We start from the raw sequence: 18,264 nt of genomic DNA on the forward strand, positions 1-18,264 counted from the left end.
GTCAGTTCACTGAATGGAGTAGCCAATCACTTGATTACTAGGTAATTCAGAGTAGATTTCAGTCTGTTTTCAGGTCTACTGGAAAACCATAAATGAGGTTAAAATGACATCTAAAGCAAAATAGTGTGTCATTTGTAGTTGGCAAGAGGCCCTCATTTTTTAAAAATTTTCTTAATTCCCATCAATAATATAGTGATAGGAATATATTCATCACTTTTGATTCTAGTTTTAAAAGGGAAAGAGCTAACTACTAAATAATCATTGAAAATGTAGGGCTTCCTCAGAAATGTGAGTAAGGATATTTGAGGCAGGGTTATGAGGCGGCAGTGGCCAGGCGCAGGCCAGGACCCCACTCCTTCCAGTGGCACCATGGGGAAGGCCATGAGCAACTCGAAGCAGGCACTGCCCTGCGTGGCCAAGTTGCGGACAGTCCACATGGAGGTGCATCAGCACAGAGGCAGCACTACAAAAAAAAAAAAAAAAAGGACATAAAGCTGAGTGTTAGAAAGATACCAGGCTGGGCACAATGGCTCATGCCTGTAATCCCAGCACTTTGGGAGGCCAAGGTAGGAGGATCACTTGAGCCCAGGAGTTTGAGACAAGCCTGGGCAACATAGGGAGACCCCATCTCTACAAAAATAAAAAAAACAGCCACGTGTAGTGGTGTATGGCTGTGGTCCCGGCTACTTGAGAGGCTAAGGCAGGACCCAGGACCCAGGAACAGGACCCAGGAGGTCGAGGCTGCAGTGACCCATGATGACACCACTGCGCTTGATCTCGAGCAACAGAGCAAGACCTTAAAATAAATAAACAGAAAGCTACTCACCAAACATATGGTACTGTGTTTGGTGACTACACATGGACTGAGTTTGGTGAACCCTTTCTGTCCAGGAACATGCGGGATTCTATTGTCGACACAGAATTAAAAGTTAAAGACCCCATAGCTCATTGATGAGTGTGTGCACTATTGCACTTCACATCTTCCAGCAGAATGAAGGTGGCCCTAGCAGTGAAAATTTGGAGGAAGAGACAGAAGATATAATTGTGGCAAATCACTGGGTTCTGCCTGCAGCCAAATTCCATGGGCTTTGGAACAGCCTAGTGTCTGATGTGGAAATCAAATCACACCTTGATTATGTGATTACAACCTTATCATTTTCAGACAAGAATGTCAACAGCAGCCTCAGCACCTGGAACCAGGTGGTGCTGCTACAGGGTCCTCCAGGAACTGGAAAAACATTCCTATGTAAAGCATTAGCCCACAAATTGACTATTAAACTTTCAAGCAGGTATTGGTATGGCCAATTAATTGAAATAAATAGCCCTAACCTCTTTTCTAAACGGTTTTCTGAAATTGACAAGCTGATAACTAAGATGTTCCAGAAGATTCAGGATTTGATTGATTATAAAGATGCTCTGGCATTTTCACTGATTGATGAGATAGAAAGTCTCACAGCCACCCATAATGAAAGCCATCGGGTGCCATTGGCATGGTCAACGCTGTCTTGACCCAAATTAATCAGATTAAAAGGCATTTTAATGTAGTGATTCCAGCTACTTCCAACATCACCGTGAAGATTGACATGGCCTTTGTGGACAGGTCTGATATCAAGCAGTATATCAGTCTGCGCTCTGCAGCAGCCATCTTCAAAATTTACGTTTTCTGTTTGGAAGAACTGGTCAAGTGCCAGGTCATATACCCTCCTCAGCAGCTATTAACCCTCCAAAAGCTGGAGATGATTGGCTTCATTGAAAACAATGTGTCAAAATTGAGCTTCCTTTTGAGTGACATTTCAAAGAAGATCGAGGGCCTCCGTGGCCAGTTCCTGAGGAAACTCCTTTTTCTGGTGCATACACTGTGTGTCCAGGCTACGCCAGGCTTTCTCTCTGGTCGTGGACAAGCAGGTTGAAGAGAAAAAAGAAGCTTTCAGCTTACATTTGGTCCTGGGCTTCCCATTCCACAGCTTTCTAGTGGAGAGCACACAAATAGTAAGTAACATCACTTGCCTCACAACAGCCACCACTCTGGAAATCCTCTCTATAAAAATTTGCTTAGGTCTGTCTACAAGCCAGAAACCTACAACACCAACCTTTGTTACAAGTGTTACATTTACTTTAGCTTAAAATGCACATTAGAAGACAAACACCTTGTCATTTTAACTGTTGTTAAAAGATAATTCAAATGGTTGGTGTCTTTGTTAAGAATTGTCTCAGTGTGGCCAGCGCAGTGGCTCACGCCTGTAATCCCAACACTTTGGGAGGCCGAGGCAGGCGGATCACAAGGTCAGGAGTTCGAGACCAGCCTGGTCAACATGGCGAAACCCCATCTCTACTAAAGATACAAAAAATTAGCCGGGTGTAGTGGCACGCACCTGTAATCCCAGCTACTCGGGAGGCTGAGGCAGGAGAATCGCTTCAACCTGGGAGGCGGAGATTGCAGTGAGCTGAGATCGTGCCATTGCACTCCAGCCTAGGTGACAGGGTGAGACTCCATCTCAAAAAAAAAAAAAGAATTGCCTAAGTGTGTTTATTGCCATCCTGCTTCCAATTGATGGATACAAAATGCTACACAAGTTTGGTTTTTTCAAAAAAGGAAGATTAACATAGGTATTATAGAAGCAGGAGAACCGTATCACCCTAAATAAGCATGTAATCATAGCATTAAAAAATGAACATATCACTCAGGCTAGAAGGTGGCATGGCTTTATGATGTCAGCTTGATTAATGCAAAAATGGCTTGGAGACTTTTTAATGGATAATAAAAACCTATTTCTGTGTTAATAGAAATTGAGAGAAAATTCTAGGTAAGTGTTCTTTTATAATAATCAAACATGGTTCCATTTGCAGGAAGAGTGCAGACCCGCAGTGTTCAAGTGCTGGATATCCCTCATAAACCAGTGCAGGCACAGATGCATTGCTTGGATATTTCTTCCCATTGTTTTGTTGGTTCAATAACATTTTTCACATCTCAGGCCAGATGCGGTGGCTCACGCCTGTAATCCCCACATTTTGGTAGGCCAAGGCAGGTGGGGCAACATGGTGAAACCTTGTCTATACTAAAAATACAAAAATTAGCCGGGCATGGTGGCAGGCACCCATAATCCCAGCTATTCAGAAGGTCGAGGCACGAGAATCACTTGAGCCTGGGAGGCGGAGGTTGCAGTGAGCCAAGATCGCACCATTGCACTCCAGCGTGGGCGACAGAGCAAGCCTCTGTCTCAAAAAAAGAAAAAAACAAAACAAAACATTATTCACATCTCAAATGATGATTCACATTAATAGAATATAAAATAAATGGGACAATAATTGGTGTATTTTATAGAATATTATGTTTTGCTTTTATGTCATGTTAAAATAAATTTCAATCGCTTCTCTTAGCCTTTTGGCTAAGATCAAATGTAAAGTAGATTTCATATTAATGCTTTGTTAAAAAAAATGTGAGTGAGGTTGAGATTCTACTTAACTCAGAGCGTTTCTCAAATTTCCACACTTTACAGTGTCCTTAATGTCTCAGTAATTTTTTTCACAGCACTCAGGGCCAGAAGAATTACCTAACATTTCTGTCTAATGAATAATTAGGTCTGACAACTCAATAAGTATTTATGTCCTCACAATCCAGTAATTATTTAAAAACATAACATATTGAAAGAAAAAATAATACTTCTGTTTCTTAAGTAGCTACAATTATTAATCAAATGTGTGCACTGGTTGGGCACTGTATAACTTTTCAAATCTTAGAAGTAGACTGTGCTCTTCCTACCTTGTTTCCTGCTCCATATTGATTTTTGCATGGTCCTTGGTTTTTTTTCAAATTTTTTTGTTTTGAACTACTTTTAAAATTACAGAAGAGTACAAAAAATGTACGAGGAGTTTCCATCTATCTCTCACCCTTCCTCTCTCTTTTTTTTTTTTCTTTTTTTTTTTTTTTGAGATGGAGTCTCGCTCTGTCGCCCAGGCTAGAATGCAGTGGCGTGATCTCGGCTCACTGCAAGCTCCGCCCCCGGGTTCATGCCATTCTCCTGCCTCAGCCTCCCGAGTAGCTGGGACTACAGGTGGCTGCCACCACACCCGGCTAATTTTTGTGTTTTTAGTAGAGACGGGGTTTCACCGTGTTAGCCAGGATGGTCTCGATCTCCTGACCTCATGATCCACCCGCCTCGGCCTCCCAAAGTACTGGGATTGCAGGCATGAGCCACTGCGCCTGGCCCTTCCTCTCTTAATGTTAACATTTTACCAGAGTAATTATAGTATAATTATCAAAACAAGAAATTAACATTAAAGCCATTACCTAAACTAAATACCTATTTTAATTTTACCAGTTTTTCAATTAATGTCCCTTTTTGTTCCAAGATCCTACAATGTATTTGGTTTTTCTTTCTCGTTAGCTTCCTGCAATCCGTAACAGGTTCTCAGCTGTTCCTTATCTTTAATGACTTTGGTACCTTTGAAAAGTGTTGATCAGTTATTTAGCCATGTCTCCCTCAATTTGAGCTTGTCTTATGTTGTTACATGACTGGATTGAGGTCATGCATTTTTGGCAAGAGTGCCACAGAAATGATGTGTTCTCAGAATGTAATATCAAGGGATTGGAGATGTCAGTATGTCTTATTACTGATGATGCTGACTTTAATTGTGTGGTTAAGGTAGTTTATGCTGCATTTGGCCAGTGTAAAATTACTGTAATTAACAAATATCTTAAGCTTCACAAATCTTGTTTCTTCTCAAACTTTCACCCATTGATTTTTAGTATCTGCCAGATACTAAATCTTGTCTACAACAGTTTTTTCTGTGGAATTCTGCTGTAAGAAAGGATGTTTCATTCTCTCTCTTTAATCAGTTATTTATTCATATCAGTATGGATTCATGGGTACTTATTCTATAGGTTACAATCCAATATTGTCCTTATTTATTGCTCAGATTGTTCCATATTTGGCATTAGGAGCTGCTTATGTTGGTCCCTGCATTGTTTCAGCAAGCCCGTATTTCTTGAGTACTTCCCAAGTGTCAGTAACCCACTTTTGCAAAGGCATAACCTTATCAGAGGTATGAGGTAGCATGAGTTCATGTTGAAACTGAACTATCTCAAGCTAGTAATTTGTGCAGTGTTTGAAAGATGTGGCTGTGTTTCCCTAGAAATTTGAGAAAGCCCTTGTTGCCCCTGTGAGTTCACTCCAATGTCCTCTTACCTTTTGCAGTTTGAGATATGCCAGCTTACATTTGTTTATGGAGTATCACTTAACACAAGCTTGTCCAACCTGTGGCCCAGGACAGCTTTGAATGCGGCCCATCACAAATTCGTAAACTTTCTTAAAATATTATGAGGTTGTTTTTTTTTTGCAATTTTTTTAAGCTCATCAGCTATCGTTAGTGTTAGTGTATTTTATATGCGGCCCAATACAATTCCTCTTACAATGCAGCCCAGGGAAGCCAAAAGATTGGACAACCCTGAACACTTCTAATTTATAAGTGAGTTTGAGCAAGTGTTTGTGTTATTAAGACAAATGTTATTAAATGCATCGCTCATAGGGAATTTCTTAAAATTCCCAGTTCTATTAATGTACTTCCAAAATAATCTTATGTTTTACATTAACATCCAGTATTTTATGTTACATGATTTTTAGTACTTACTTTTAAAACTTTCTCCTTTTTAAAGCTTTTACTGAAATTTCAAAATTTCAAAATCCTCACTGAATTTCTCCTCACTGAAAAGAAATTCTGGAAACTATACAGTGATATTGCATGGAGGCACATTTTAGAAATGGTATTGTTATAAATATATAAAGATGTATTTATAATGATTTATTTATAAATAAAGGATTTTTGAGATTAATGTTTTTGTCCTTGTTTCAATATGTAGAATTGGTGGATCCAAATATTTTTATCCAGCCCATCACAGAAGAACGTGCTTCTAGGACTTTGTATCGCATTGAACTTCTAAGGAAAGTACGGGAACAGGCCCTTCGACATCCACAGTTGTTTGAACGCTTGAAGCTTTGCCATCCAAATCCAGATTTACCAGTCTGGTGGGAATGTGGCCCTCATGATAGGGATTTGCTTATTGGTGCTGCCAAACACGGGGTGAGCCGAACAGACTATCACATTCTTCGTGATCCTGAACTCTCATTTATGGCAGCTCAGAGGAACTACAGTCAAAGTAAGATGGCTCATTCAAGGACTTCTACCCCACTTTTACAGCAATATCAAGTAGCACTTTCTGCTTCTCCTCTTACCTCTCTACCTAGGCTCCTAGATGCTAAAGGTATTATTCTAGAGGAGATGAAAGTTAAAAGTGAAAACCTTAAAGAGGAGCCTCAGTCTTCTGAAGAAGAATCTATGTCTTCTGTGGAAACCAGGACACTAATAAAATCTGAGCCTGTAAGTCCAAAGAATGGTGTTTTACCACAGGCTACTGGAGACCAGAAATCTGGTGGAAAATGTGAAACAGACAGACGCATGGTTGCAGCCAGAACGGAACCCCTAACTCCAAACCCAGCTTCTAAGAAACCAAGAGTCCACAAAAGAGGATCAGAATCTAGTTCTGATTCTGACTCAGATTCTGAGAGATCATCCTGTTCTTCCAGATCATCTTCTTCCTCATCATCCTCCTCTTCTTGCTCCCACTCTCGATCAGGTTCTAGTTCTTCTTCATCTTCATCTTGTTCTTCAGCATCTTCTTCATCCTCTTCCTCCACCTCTTCCTCCTCCTCCTCCTCTTCATCTTCATCAGAAGAAAGTGACAGTGATGAAGAAGAAGCCCAAAAACGAGGTACTATGCATAAAATAATTCTACTTTTTTAACATAACTTTTCTTTTCTTTTCTTTTCTTTTTTTTTTTTTTTGAGATGGAGTTTTGCTCTTGTTGCCCAGGCTGGAGTGCAATGGCGCAATCTCAGCTCACTTCAACCTCCACCTCCTGGGTTCAAGCGACTCTCCTGCCTCAGCCTCCCAAGTAGCTGGGATTACAGGCATGCGCCACCATGCCCGGCTAATTTTGTATTTTTAGTAGAGACGGGGTTTCTCCATGTTGGTCAGGCTGGTCTCAAACTCCCGACCTCAGGTGATCTACCCGCCTCAGCCTCCCAAAGTGCTGAGATTACAGGCATGAGCCACCAGGCCTGGCCTAATATAACTTTTCAAGTGAAAATGAAAAGAACTTGTTTCAGGTAACTTAAGGATGTTTAAAATTGTTTGCTTACAGTGTTTTTTTGAAACGGAGTCTCACTCTGTCGCCCAGGCTGGAGTGCAATGGCACGATCTCAGCTCACTGCAACCTCTGTCTCCCAGGTTCAAGCGATTCTCCTGCCTCAGCCTCCTGAGTAGCTAGGATTACAGGCACCCACCATCATGTCCAGCTAATTTTTGTATTTTTGTAGAGACAGGGTTTCACCATGTTGGCCAGGCTGGTCTCGAACTCCTGACCTTAGGTGATCCGCCCGCCTTAGCCTCCCAAAGTGCTGGGATTACAGGCATAAGCCACCACACCTGGCCTGTTTGCTTAAGTTTTATATATACAAATGTTCTTAGGAAAGCACTATTGAGAAGAAAACTAGTTACTGATACAAATTCCCTGTTTAATATTCAAGGCATTACACAGTAGATTAATCAGGCAATTGAATTAGAAATTTTACACAGTAGTTTATTTGTGATTGTCTTAAATTGAATATTTTTCCCAGGAACAAGTTGATTAGTGAACAAGTAAAAGATAATATTATATAGCAGTCACCAAGAGTCTTAAGCTAATGAGAATATCATAAGCCATTTATTTGTCAGCCATGACAAATGCTTGTCAGCAGAACAGTGTTTGGTGGTCCCCTTCTGCAGGAGCCCTTGCAGCAGTCCACCAGTTCAGGGGCAAGAAAATGAGTCCAATTAAACATGAGCAGGAGCTGGGGTCTCTTGTAACAACTCCATAGGCATAACTTTCAGGGTTGCCGCAAGAAACATGCCCAATTCTAAGAGTTACAAGAGTCACCTAATCAAGAGAATTATGGTATCCTCATCAGGTATTTATAGTTCTGCCAATCCAGATGAAGTCTACCAATCAGGAATCATTTTAAAAATAGTGAGTAATGAAGTCAGGCGTAGTGCACACCTGTAATCTGAGCTACTTGAGAAGCGGAGGCAGGAGTATTGCTTGAGCCCAGGAGTTCTGTCCAGGCTGTGCAACACAGCAAGACCCTGTCTCTTAATAATAATGATAGGTGCTTTTTTTATATTCTAGGTGATTTTTTCCCTTTTTTTATCATTTGTTTTTACTTCTAACATTTTCATTTTCAGGTGTTTCTGAATAGTTATATAAAATCCTTATATATAAAACTATTTTATGCAGTCTTTTTAAAAAATGATTATAATTGTTTTTAGCAGAAAGTACTACTCACATGAAAGCCTATGATGAAGAAAGTGTCGCGTCACTGAGCACTACCCAGGATGAGACTCAGGATAGTTTTCAGATGAACAATGGGACACCAGAGTCTGCTTATATCTTACAAGGTGGATATATGCTGGCAGCCTCGTATTGGCCAAAGGTAAAGAAATAATTTCTTATTGGGATAGGTCATTTTTTAGTATTTTTCTATATTGCTTCAATGGTAGATATTCTTACTATGTGGAAACATAGGTCAGCGTAAAATGTAGGATGACATTTTGGTGTTAGCTCCAAAAGTATAAATTACTGCTATCAAGTAAATAGTTCTGCTTTAATGTGTATGCTTCTCAACATGACTTTAGAATGTTTAGAATAAAAGATAATGAATCCTTACTTTCAAGTTAATCCTAAAGTGCTTCTTTATGAAACAGGTGCTTTTGACTGAGTCTCCTTGAAGAAGTTTACTGTAGCCAGTTGTGACCTAGAATGAAAAGTTCATTTAAATACATGTACATTCAGTGGAAGAAGAAAGATTGAATTAATACAGATTTTCTTCCTTTTTTTTTGAGTCTCACTCTGTCGCCCAAGCTGGCTTACAGTGGCACAATCTCAGCTCACTGCAACCTCCGCCTCCCAGGTTCATGCAGTTCACCTGCCTCAGCCTCCCAAGTAGCTGAGATTACAGGCACCCACCACCCTACCTGGCTAATTTTTGTATTTTTAGCTGAGGCAGGGTTTCACCATGTCGGCCAGGATGGTCTCGAACTCCTGACCTCAAGTGATCCGCTTGCCTCGGCCTCCCAAAGTGCTGAGATTACAGGTGTGAGCCAGTGCACCTGACCAATTTTTCTTCCATTATGTGACTAGACTAGTGCTGGAATACTTACCTTTAAGAATGAGGTTGGGAAATGGGAGAATGGAGGGTTTTCTCCTCTTCTGTGTACGTCTAAGTTGTTTGAACTTATTAGGAGTCTGTATTACTTTTTAATTATAACAGCAAAAATAAAACTATCTTTGTGGTATAATTTTTTGTCTGTTTGTTTGTTTGGGAGACACGGTCTTACTCTGTCACCCAGGCTGGAGTATAGTGGCACAATTTTTTAATTTTTTGCAGAGACAGGGTTTTGCTATGTTTCCCAGGCTGGTCTCAATCTCCTGGCTTCAAGCAGTCCTACCACCTTGGCCTCCCAAAGTGCTGGGATTACAGACAGGTGTGAGCCACCACGCCTGCTTATGGTATAATATTTTTGAACTTCACCAAAGGGAATCTGTACTCAAATAACTTGTTGCAGAATTGTAATATATATATACATGAGAATATGTATGCATAGCACATACACATATGTTGAACTAGGGTTAAATCCATAGACTCTTGAGCTATTTGATCTCCAAAGGTCTGATCTAATTATTAAAATTACACTTTGATGTTGCATGCTTTTCTAGGATCGTGTGATGATCAATAGGTTGGACAGTATTTGTCAAACAGTTCTGAAAGGAAAGTGGCCTTCAGCTAGAAGAAGTTATGATGCTAACACAGTGGCTTCTTTCTATACCACAAAACTGCTGGACAGCCCTGGAGCAGCTACAGAATACAGCGAGCCCAGTGTACCCACTCCCCCAGGTGCCGGTGTTAAAGAAGAACATGATCAGTCAACACAGATGTCAAAGGTGAAGAAGCATGTACGAGAAAAGGAGTTTACAGTGAAAATCAAAGACGTATGTGTATTTTTATTGCCCTAGGGCCTGATTGCGATTGCGGTGTGCAGCATGCTTTTCCTGCAAATGGCTGCCTGCTCTTACTCTTCCTTCCTTCACATACCTGTTTCTTGGTATTTGGATTATTTTCTTTCTGATATCCAGGTTATTAAACTTGAATATTCTACTAGAGGGATCGTCATTAAATATGTTTTTCTCTTTATGCTTCTGAAAATAGTTGTAATCAAAATGCTTTCTTAAACAGTGTGGCAATTTCTAATTGTTTTGGTTCTTTTATATAGTATTTAAATAGTATGTCAGTGTACTTTCTGTTTTAAACATTTAGCATGCCCTGTTATCAGTATTGTTTCATTTTTAAATGATTTTTGAAGCTTAACTTATTACTTAGTGTCTAAAACATAGTTAATGTCCTCCAAAATGTCATATGAATAATGTACATAGAGATGTATGTCTAAAGTTAAAAATGTTACAGTGTACTAGTAACATCTTGTTTTGGTCAGAAAAGTGTGTAGAGTACTTGTATTTTTTTCATTCAAAATAGAAAATTTGGTGTTATTATAGAAATTGATTTAAAATGTTTTTATTTGATTGATTTATGAATGAGAAATGAACTTCTTTGATGTTTCAGGATTTTTACTTCATTTTTTTTCCTCAGTAAAAAAATTCTCTTAATATCCTGCAATAAGATTTTTTTTAACAGTTTCTGTCTTAATAATGGTATTTGTTTAACAGGAAGGTGGTTTGAAGTTGACATTTCAGAAGCAAGGGCTTGCTCAGAAAAGACCATTTGATGGTGAAGACGGTGCTCTGGGGCAGCAGCAGTACCTCACTCGGCTTCGAGAGCTTCAAAGTGCATCAGAGACCAGCCTCGTCAATTTCCCAAAATCCATACCAGTATCAGGTGAATATGCAAGTAATAATTGTCTTACTATGAAACATTTTCTGTCATGTCCAAATTTCTTTTATAGATGCTTGTAATAAAAATTTATTTTTCCTTTGTTGGAACCTCTTAAGCCTATAAAGTAATCAATAGAATTTTAAATCTTAATAAATATTTTTTGGAACTTTTAACATGACATTTTAAAGCATAAAGGGCAGTTTTCATTTTGGGGCCTAGAGTAGTAGTGTGGGAACATCATTTTGTCAAGTTGCCTCATACAGGTAAAAGTTCAAACTGCATTTCAGTATCACAAATTAATGGTGATTGGTAGAAGAAATTAAAAAGAGAAGTTTTAGAAAAACTTTAGAGATTGTACAGTCCAGGCATCTTCAGGATACAGGTGTTATCTATGACTAATCCCCAAAAGGTAATCATTCATCCTTAGGGAATACTTACAGAAACAAGGTTCCTTAAATAGCCCTTTTTATTATTGGGCAGCTCAAATCGTCAGAAAATTCCTCTATTTAGAAGTAAATTTTGCCTCCTATAGGTTCTTCTCAGTTATCGAAGTTCTGTCTTTAAAAGGCAATGCATAATTAACCTAATCCTGTGTCTACATGATAAATCTTAGCATTTTGAAAGCAATTATCAGATCTCCCCTACAAACTATCTGTCTGTCTTCTAATCTTTTGGCAGTTTGAATCAACAAATATTTATTAAATACCTAATTGGTGGTGCCCTGTGCTGTGTACTCCGTAGGCATTGAGGAATGCATTAGACATTGGTTTTAGTTTTTGTTTTGTTTTGGATTTCTGTTGAGATAGTGTCTCACTATGTTGCCTAGGCTGGTCCTAAACTCCTGACCTCAAACGATCCTCCCACCTGGCCTCCCAAGGCTCTGAGATTACAGGCATGAGCCACCACGCCCAGCCTGTTTTTGTTTTATCTTAGTACTTTAATTTATCTGTGTTCCTCTAAAAGTGTGATGTCAAGAATTGAGAATGAAAATTTTTAAAAAAAAGTTGAGAATGGTACTCAAGATTAACTGAGTCTTAATGCGTGGACCACAACATACTGATCTCCTAAAGTACTAGTTGTCAATTCAAGCAAATAAGTGTCTTGAATTTCCCTTCCTTGTGCATAAAGTTAAAGACTGTACCTCAGTATTCTACTAAGTCTAGTTGCCAAGCAATACATGCTGTATTGTAAGTGTTGTCTTGAACTGATCACTATTTCCAAATGCTGCTATTACCACTTCTTAAATTATAAATTAGTTTAGCTTCATCAGCATCAGTTTGGTCTCTTGTGGATTCATTAACCATTCAATGTAATTTTCCAATTAGTAGAACTTCAGACATGTATGAATTGCACTTCAAATATGAATCACCCATGCTTCTATTACTGTAGAATAAATCCCCCAAATTATGCTTTACAATTACAGTTGCCCAAATTATACCTTACAATTAACAATTTTGTTATCAAGGAGCCCTTTTTTTTTTCACCAGAAAATGGTAACAAATGGGGAAGATAAGCTGTGCGTTCTTTTGCCCAACCTCAGTGAGGCTTAATAATACCACTACTCTTACTGTTTAAAACTCCACTGTAAAGTGAGATTGATACTTCTATTGCCTGAACATTTTATTGCTGTTGCAGCTGAAGATTGTATAGCTTTTGCCTGTAAGTCATTCTTTGGTAAATAATACTGTTTTTTAATAATATCAATAGTAGGGGTCCAGTGTGGTGGCACATGCCTGTAATCCCAGAACTCTGGGAGGCCGAGGCAGGTGGATCACCTGAGGTCAGGAGTTCAAGACCAGCCTAACTGACATGGTGAAACCCTGTCTGTACTAAATACAAAAAAAAAAAAAAAATTAGCGTGGTGGCGCATGCCCAGATTCCCAGCTACTCAGGAGGCTAAGGCAGGAGAATCGCTTGAATCCGGGAGGCGGAGGTTGCAGTGAGCCGAGATCAGGCCATTGTACTCCAGCCTGGGCAACAAGAGCGAAACCCTGTCTCAAAAACAATAATAATAATAATAATAATATCAATAGTAATTGTGCCAAGCGTGGTGGCTCACACCCGTAATCCCAGGACTTGAGGAGGCAGAGGCAGGAGGATTGCTTGAGTCCAGGAGTTCAAGACCAATCCTGGAAACATAGCAAGACCCATCTCTGAAAAAAATTTAAAAGTTAGCTGGGTATGGTGGTGTGCCCCTGTAGTTCCAGGTACTTGGGAAGCTAAGGTGGAAGGATCACCTGATCTCAGGAGGAATACCTGAGCCATGGTTGTGCCACTGCACTCCTAGGTGACAGAGCAAGACCTGTCTCAAAAAAAAAAAAAAATTGTAACACGACTTTTGCAGCTATACAAAATATTTAAAATCTCAAGTATTCACCCTAGATAGAGTTATTATCTAAGCATTTTATCTTATCCATCTTAATAATTGCAAATATGAAATCTAGATCTTTATTCCTATGTTACTTTTGGGAAATCTGTTAACATTTTTGAGCCTTACTTTTCCTGTTTGTGACATGAAGGGTGTGGGGATGACAGAGATGACATTGTTAGATGGGTTAAATAAAACAATGTATATAAAGTGGCCAATAAAGAGCTTGGCACACAATGGGATGCCAAACAGATGTTAAAATGTGTACTCATAGATTTTAGAATTAGATGTTTAACAGATGCTATTATTAAAATTCTTCATTTTCCAAAGGCTGTGCCTTTTGTATTCTTGTGTAATTACCCCTTGGAAAGCCTTGAGTAAAGATACCAGATATAGTGTAATTTCATTAATGAAGGAGAGTAAAATAGCATAGATTATAACAAGAGGACAAAACTGAAGAGCTCATTCCAGAAACTACCTGGAATAGTGAATAGAGGATGGCAGAGCCAAGCAACCTGGGGTTTTTAATTCTGTCATTTACTGGCTATTGTGACATTGAGCAAGTGGCTTAATGTTCCCATCTTATTTATAAAATGAGCTTAATAATCCCTCTTCTGTTTTGTTTTTGATGATTTGAGATAGCATTTGTAAAGCTTAGTACAGTATCTGGCACTTAGTAGGCATTCAATACAAAAAAGCTATTTTTAAAATAGTGTTAATTACATCTAAAATAAAGACAACACAGACTTCAAAGTTAAATCTTACATTTGGATTCTGGCTTAAATGAATTGCTAATGTTTATTAAAATCAGCCTCAGAAATAAGTCAGGGTAGTATATAATTAAAATGAAGAGTTAGTCAAATAGAATATGTTTGTAAATGTACACAGTATTGTAAATGTACAATATTGGTAGAAACCAGATGTTTTTTCATAGATAATTATATTAAGTACTTCTATTTTTTATGTAGTACAGGGATAGCACTAAAGGTAAAGTAAAAGAAATGTAGGACACTATCTCTTCCTTTTAGTTGATTGGTAGACAAGACCTGCACATTAAAATATTAGACAATACGTTCAATATTTTGCTACACAGAACATTATAGTTAATAAACGTTGGAAAAGAGGAAAGTCATTGATTTCTGGAAACTTAGCCAGAGTCCTGTGGAAGAGATGGGATTGAACAGGATTTGATAAGAGGACAACAAAATAATTGTCTTTCTAGAAAATAGGGTTGTCAGAAGGGGTAAAAGAAGGGCAGGGAATAGCATGAAACAGAGACTAGATGTCAGGAAAATGGTATGATTTTGTGGTAAGACTGACCTTGCTAGTGTGTAAATTCTTACTGGGACAGATGTGTAGATCAAATCTTGCTTAGGAAAGCTAAATCTTAAGTTATGAAAAGCATCAAAAACAGATCTAGGGCAGGGGTCAGAGGTTGAGAATCATGCTGATTCAAGGCAGTTCATTTATATTAGAATAGGAAGCCATGAGAAGTATGAAACAGAATGGTTACTTACCATATGAATTAAGTACCTTTTTGAAACTGAGATGGGAGGAAGGTTGTGACTTCTGTGAAGTTACACAGCTCGCCAGAAGGCAACACCTTCTTCAGGAATACCCAGGACTTGCTCAGTAAATTCTCCTTGAATGACTGGAAATGCATTTTTCATTATAAACATGTAAACTATTTTAAACAAGCATCTCACCTTTAATAATACATCCTTTTAATAAGAGAATTCAAGATTATGTACTCTTTAAGGAAAAGTGTTTTATTCATCTTTGAACCATCATACTGCATAGTACATAGCTGCTTAATAAAATATCTATTAGAAAAATTGATGAATGCATGGAACTGTTTCATTCATACCCCTTACATTTTTGTTGAGTGCCTACTGAAATGAAAGAAGTCAGTCTAATTTGGTGACTAAAAAGTTACTGGTACCTTAAAGAAAATACCTTAAGTAGGTTGGGGCAGGAATGGACTAGGGAAATCCAAGAACTAGTTACTCATGAAAAAAAAAGAGCACAAGAGAGATCAGTCTTTTAAAAGTTCTGATGTTATAAAAAGGACAAAGTGTTTTTTTTCTGAGACAGAGTCTCATTCTGTTGCCCAGGCTGGAGTGCAGTGGCATGATCTCGGCTCACAGCAACCTCCGCCTCCCGGATTCAAGTGATTCTTGTGCCTCAGCCTCCCAAGTAGCTCGTATTACAGGTGCCCGCCACCACGCCCAGCTAATTTTTGCATTTTTAGTAGAGACATGTTTTTGCCATGTTGGCCAGGCTGGTCTTGAGCTCCTGACCTCAGGTGATCTGCCCACCTCGTCCTTCCAAAGTGCTGGGATTACAGGCGTGAGCCACTATGCCCGGCCAAAAGTTTAACATTTGTTTGTTTGAGTTAGGGCATATTTTTAAGTTTAGAAAAATCTGGCCAGGTGCTGTGGCTCACGCCTGTAATCCTAGCACTTTGGGAGGCCGAGGCAGGTGGATCACAAGGTCAGGAGATCAAGACCATCCTGGCTAATATGGTGAAACCCCGTCTCTACTAAACAAATACAAAAAAATTAGTTGGGCGTGGTGGTGGGTGCCTGTAGTCCCAGCTACTTGGGAGGCTATGGCAGGAGAATAGCATGAACCCGGGGGGCGGAGCTTGCAGTGAGCCAAGATCGTGCCACTGCACTCCAGTCTGGGCGACAGAGCAAGACTCCGTCTCCAAAAAAAAAAAAACAAAAATCAAAAAAGAATAATGTAGAAAAAGATATTTGGCACAAAAAGCAGAGATAAATGATTTTTTTTTTAAAAACAAGCTTTTGAAAGTATAGGAACGAATGGGTTCAAAGAAAGGGGAAATGTTTATCTTAGGGAAAAGGCATGCTTCCTTCTCCAAGGAAGGAAGAGAAGATGTGTGAATATCGGGAAAAAAAATAGAGAAGACAGGTCAAAAATTGAAAGAGGCCTAGGTTGTAATTCTTCAGGTTTTTAAATGAGAGGTGGGGATGACATTTTTAGTCCAAAAGTTTCTACATTAAAGATGTATAAAATAAGAACTAACACTTACATATATTTAGGAAAGGGATTACTTTCAGTTTGTTTAAGAACTAAATTTGTATCACCATTTTGCATTTTTAATTCAATTAGGTACTTCCATTCAACCAACCCTTGGTGCCAATGGTGTGATATTAGACAACCAGCCTATAGTCAAAAAAAGGCGAGGAAGGAGGAAGAATGTAGAAGGTGTTGACATCTTCTTTTTTAACAGAAATAAACCACCTAATCATGTAAGTAAAGCAGTACTTAAAAACTGATCCTTGAATTCAAAATTCAATCCTAATAAATATACATATTATTGTTTTGTGAATGTTTTATAGACTATTAATAAGGAAATTAGAAGTATGCCATATAATTTTAGATGATATCTTAGAATCTTAGCACTGTCCAAGAGTGATAAAAACTTTAAGTTTAAAAGATTTAGCAGAATTTTTAGCAACAACTTATTTTTTCTCTTCAAAAATAATTGCTTTATTGAACCAATATTAGAATGATAAAGTATGAAAATAAAGATACCATTTGGTGTTTTTTTACAGGTTTCTTTAGGCTTAACCTCCTCACAGATATCCACAGGGATAAATCCAGCACTATCCTATACTCAACCTCAAGGAATTCCTGATACAGAAAGTCCAGTTCCAGTTATTAATCTTAAAGATGGAACAAGACTTGCAGGAGATGATGCACCAAAGAGAAAGGATTTGGAAAAATGGCTTAAGGAGCACCCGGGTTATGTGGAAGATTTGGGAGCTTTTATTCCTGTAGGTGACACCTTAAAATTCTTGTTATATTTTATTTTTATGAATTGTCAGATCTATCATGATGAAGCATAAATTCTCATCCATTTATGCTAAATATGTGCTCTGCCTAAGACCTAGGAGAATTAGCAGGAAAAAATAATTACCATCCTTCCCATGATACAATACAATGTTATTTTCCATTTTTCCATTCTGCATTCAGTGAGTATTTAATAATAAAAATCCCTTCCAATATAGAGTACTATGTTAGACCCAGTGAAGGTTGCTAAGGTATAAAACTTCCAATCCTTTCTCAAGCAGTTTATTTTAAAATAATAATGATTATAGTAAACATGTATTGAAACTTAACTATGTGCCTGCAGTTATGCTGACATACTTATGCACACCACATGCATTACCTCATTTAACACAATAACTTTATTACGTGGCATTATTATAACTGTTTTTTGTTTTTTTGAGACAGAGTCTCGCACTGTCACCCAGGCTGGAGTGCAGTGACGTGATCTCGGCTCACTTCAACCTCTGCCTCCCAGATTCAAGCGATTCTCCCACCTCAGTCTCCTGAGTAGCTGGGACCACAGGTGCACACCACCATGCCCAGCTGACTTTTGTATTTTTCATAGAAACAGGGTTTCACCATGTTGGCCAGGCTGGTCTCAAACTCCTGGCCTCAAGCAATCCGCCTGCTCAGCCTCCCAAAGTGCTAGGAATGCAGACGTGAACCACCGCACCCAGCCTATAACTGTTTTATAAATGAAATTAAAACACTAAAGTTTTAAGTAAATAGTTCAAGTCCAGTCAGCAAACAAACTCTTAAATCTGGAGCCCAAACTACTCCTCTTAAGCTCTTCTTCAAGCTGTGAGTATAGCTTCTATGCCCCTCCAGATGCACAATGAGTTTATTTTAATCAAAGATGAGGCTGGGCATGATGGCTCATGCCCGTAATCCTAGCACTTTGGGAGGCCAAAATGGGCAAATCACTTGAGTTCAGGAGTCTGAGACCAGCCTGGCCACAGGCCACCACATCCAGCTAATTTTTTCAATTTTTATTTTGTAGAGACAGGCTCTTACTGTCTTGCTCAGGCTGGTCTCAAACTCCTGGCTCAAGCGATCCTC

General features: G+C 38.8%; 2 protein-coding genes across 17 annotated transcripts in view; both read left to right on the forward strand.

Annotated features, from left to right (window-relative positions):
* CHD9 (chromodomain helicase DNA binding protein 9) overlaps nucleotides 1–18,264 on the forward strand; it is a 272,619-nt gene that overhangs the window by 243,008 nt on the left and 11,347 nt on the right. For 9 of the 16 annotated variants that reach the window (XM_034940161.3, XM_063598001.1, XM_063597996.1 and 6 more), the window contains 6 exons: nucleotides 5,858–6,766; nucleotides 8,362–8,525; nucleotides 9,809–10,081; nucleotides 10,814–10,982; nucleotides 16,483–16,622; nucleotides 16,929–17,150. In XM_034940161.3, coding sequence (XP_034796052.3) covers nucleotides 5,858–6,766; nucleotides 8,362–8,525; nucleotides 9,809–10,081; nucleotides 10,814–10,982; nucleotides 16,483–16,622; nucleotides 16,929–17,150 — 1,877 coding nt within the window. The remainder of the gene's footprint in view (nucleotides 1–5,857; nucleotides 6,767–8,361; nucleotides 8,526–9,808; nucleotides 10,082–10,813; nucleotides 10,983–16,482; nucleotides 16,623–16,928; nucleotides 17,151–18,264) is intronic. The other 7 variants (XM_057300147.2, XM_057300146.2, XM_063598000.1 and 4 more) reach the window with 3 other exon arrangements.
* Nucleotides 170–5,824, forward strand: LOC129394329 (pachytene checkpoint protein 2 homolog). Its single transcript, XM_063598003.1, is given in 6 exon segments — nucleotides 170–498; nucleotides 791–938; nucleotides 941–1,465; nucleotides 1,468–1,873; nucleotides 1,875–1,914; nucleotides 1,916–5,824. Coding segments are annotated over 6 exon segments (1,359 nt in total). The 5' UTR covers nucleotides 170–315; the 3' UTR covers nucleotides 1,973–5,824.

Source organism: Pan paniscus, chromosome 18 (assembly GCF_029289425.2).
Source record: "Pan paniscus chromosome 18, NHGRI_mPanPan1-v2.0_pri, whole genome shotgun sequence".
Lineage (NCBI taxonomy): Eukaryota > Metazoa > Chordata > Mammalia > Primates > Hominidae > Pan > Pan paniscus.